Genomic DNA, 1587 nt, shown 5'->3' with positions numbered 1-1587 from the left:
AGCTGGAGGTTGGATCACGCCTTGTTGTCATATATTATATATATATATATATATATATATATAGATATATATATCAACACAGACACGTACACACACACGTACACACACACACACACACATATATATATATAGATATATATATATATATATATATATATCTATATATATATATATATATATATATATATCAACACACTCATTACAAAGACGGAATTTAATCAAATTTCACCACACTGCCGCATCCAAGTTAAATAATGCCTGAGCAGGTTTTCTCCATCCCGTGATGGACACTGCAGGTCACCTCCCTCGACACGCACCCACACATTTCTCCCCATTCCATCAAAACCAACAGCAAAAGGAGGGGGTGGGGGGGAAGGGGAGAGGAGGTTACTAACCCCCTCCCCTACAAATTACTATCCACATTCCAAAACTCGACAGAGAGAGAGAGAGAGAGAGAGAGAGAGAGAGAGAATTTCATTTCGGAGTTGAAAGGAAATGGAAATGACATAATTGGGGCAAAGGCGCCGGCAACACAAATTAGGAGTAGCAATCAGAAGAAAAGGTGACGGGAAAGGGAGAGGTTTGGGGGGGAGGGGAGTGGAAGTGTGGCCCTGGGGAGGGGGATGGTCCCGGAAAGAGGGAGAGGATGGCTACGGGAAGGGGAGAAGGATGGCACCCATGGGAGGGGGGAGAGGATGGGCCAGAGGAAAAGGGGAGGTGGATAGCAAAGGAAGGGGAGGAGGATGCCCCGGGTAAGAGAGAGAGGATGGCCCAGGGGAGAGGGAAGATGATGGCTCAGGGGAAGGGGGTAGAATGGCCCAAGGGAGGGAAGAGAGAATGGCCCTAGGGAAGGGGGAGAATGGCCCAGGGGAGAGGGGAGATGGCCTTGGTCGAGAGCGGAGGGCCCAGGGAAAAGGGGGGGGATGGCCCAGGGGAGAGGGAAGATGGCCTTGGGTCGAGAGCGGATGGCCCAGGGGAAGGGAGAGGGGGGAATGGCCCAGGGGAGAGGTATTACTGGCCTTGGTCGGAGCGGCTTGGCCCAGGGGAACTAAGGGGTGAGGATAGCACAGGGGAGGGGAGCTAAGAGGAGGAGGCCCGGGGAGGGGAATCGGTGAGGATGGCCTGCGGGGGAAAGGGGGGGGAGATAGCCTTGGGGAGGGAAGAGGGGAGGGAAGAGAGGATGGCCCTGGGAGGGAAAGAGGATGGCCCAAGGGAAGGGGGGGGGGAGGATGGCCCAGGGGAGAGGGGGGAGACGGACCCCTGGGGAGCTAAGAAAGGATGGCCCTGGGGAACGGGGGAGGTATGGCCCGGTGGAGGGGGGGAGATGGCCTTGGGGAAGGAGGAGACCTTACAGACCGTTGGGTCATCCCATGTCTCTCCAGATTGCCCACTGGTGGGGAGGGGGAAGTAAGATTGCCTTGGGGAGGGGGAGGGGAAGGGGGGAGAAGATGGCCTTGGGGAGTGGGAGAGGATCGTCCCGGGTAGGGGAGAGAAGATGGTCCCGGGTAGGGGAGAGAAGATGGTCCCGGGTAGGGGAGAAGATGGTCCCGGGTAGGGGAGAGAAGATGGTCCCGGGTAGGGGAGGGG

At 55.8% G+C, this 1587-nt stretch overlaps 1 protein-coding gene across 1 annotated transcript in view; it reads right to left on the bottom strand.

Moving 5' to 3' along the window:
• Positions 1–1080: 1080 nt before the first annotated feature.
• LOC135208176 (uncharacterized) overlaps positions 1081–1587 on the bottom strand; it is a 657-nt gene continuing 150 nt past the window's right edge. Inside the window, exon 1 of the mRNA XM_064240315.1 lies at positions 1081–1587. This exon is cut by the window's right edge and continues 150 nt beyond it. Within this exon, the coding sequence (XP_064096385.1) occupies positions 1081–1587 (507 nt within the window).

This window comes from Macrobrachium nipponense, chromosome 11 (genome assembly GCF_015104395.2).
Source record: "Macrobrachium nipponense isolate FS-2020 chromosome 11, ASM1510439v2, whole genome shotgun sequence".
NCBI classification, from domain to species: Eukaryota; Metazoa; Arthropoda; class Malacostraca; order Decapoda; family Palaemonidae; genus Macrobrachium; species Macrobrachium nipponense.
The sequence above is the reverse complement of the archived record's forward strand: the minus strand, read 5'-3'. Positions and strand labels throughout refer to the sequence as shown.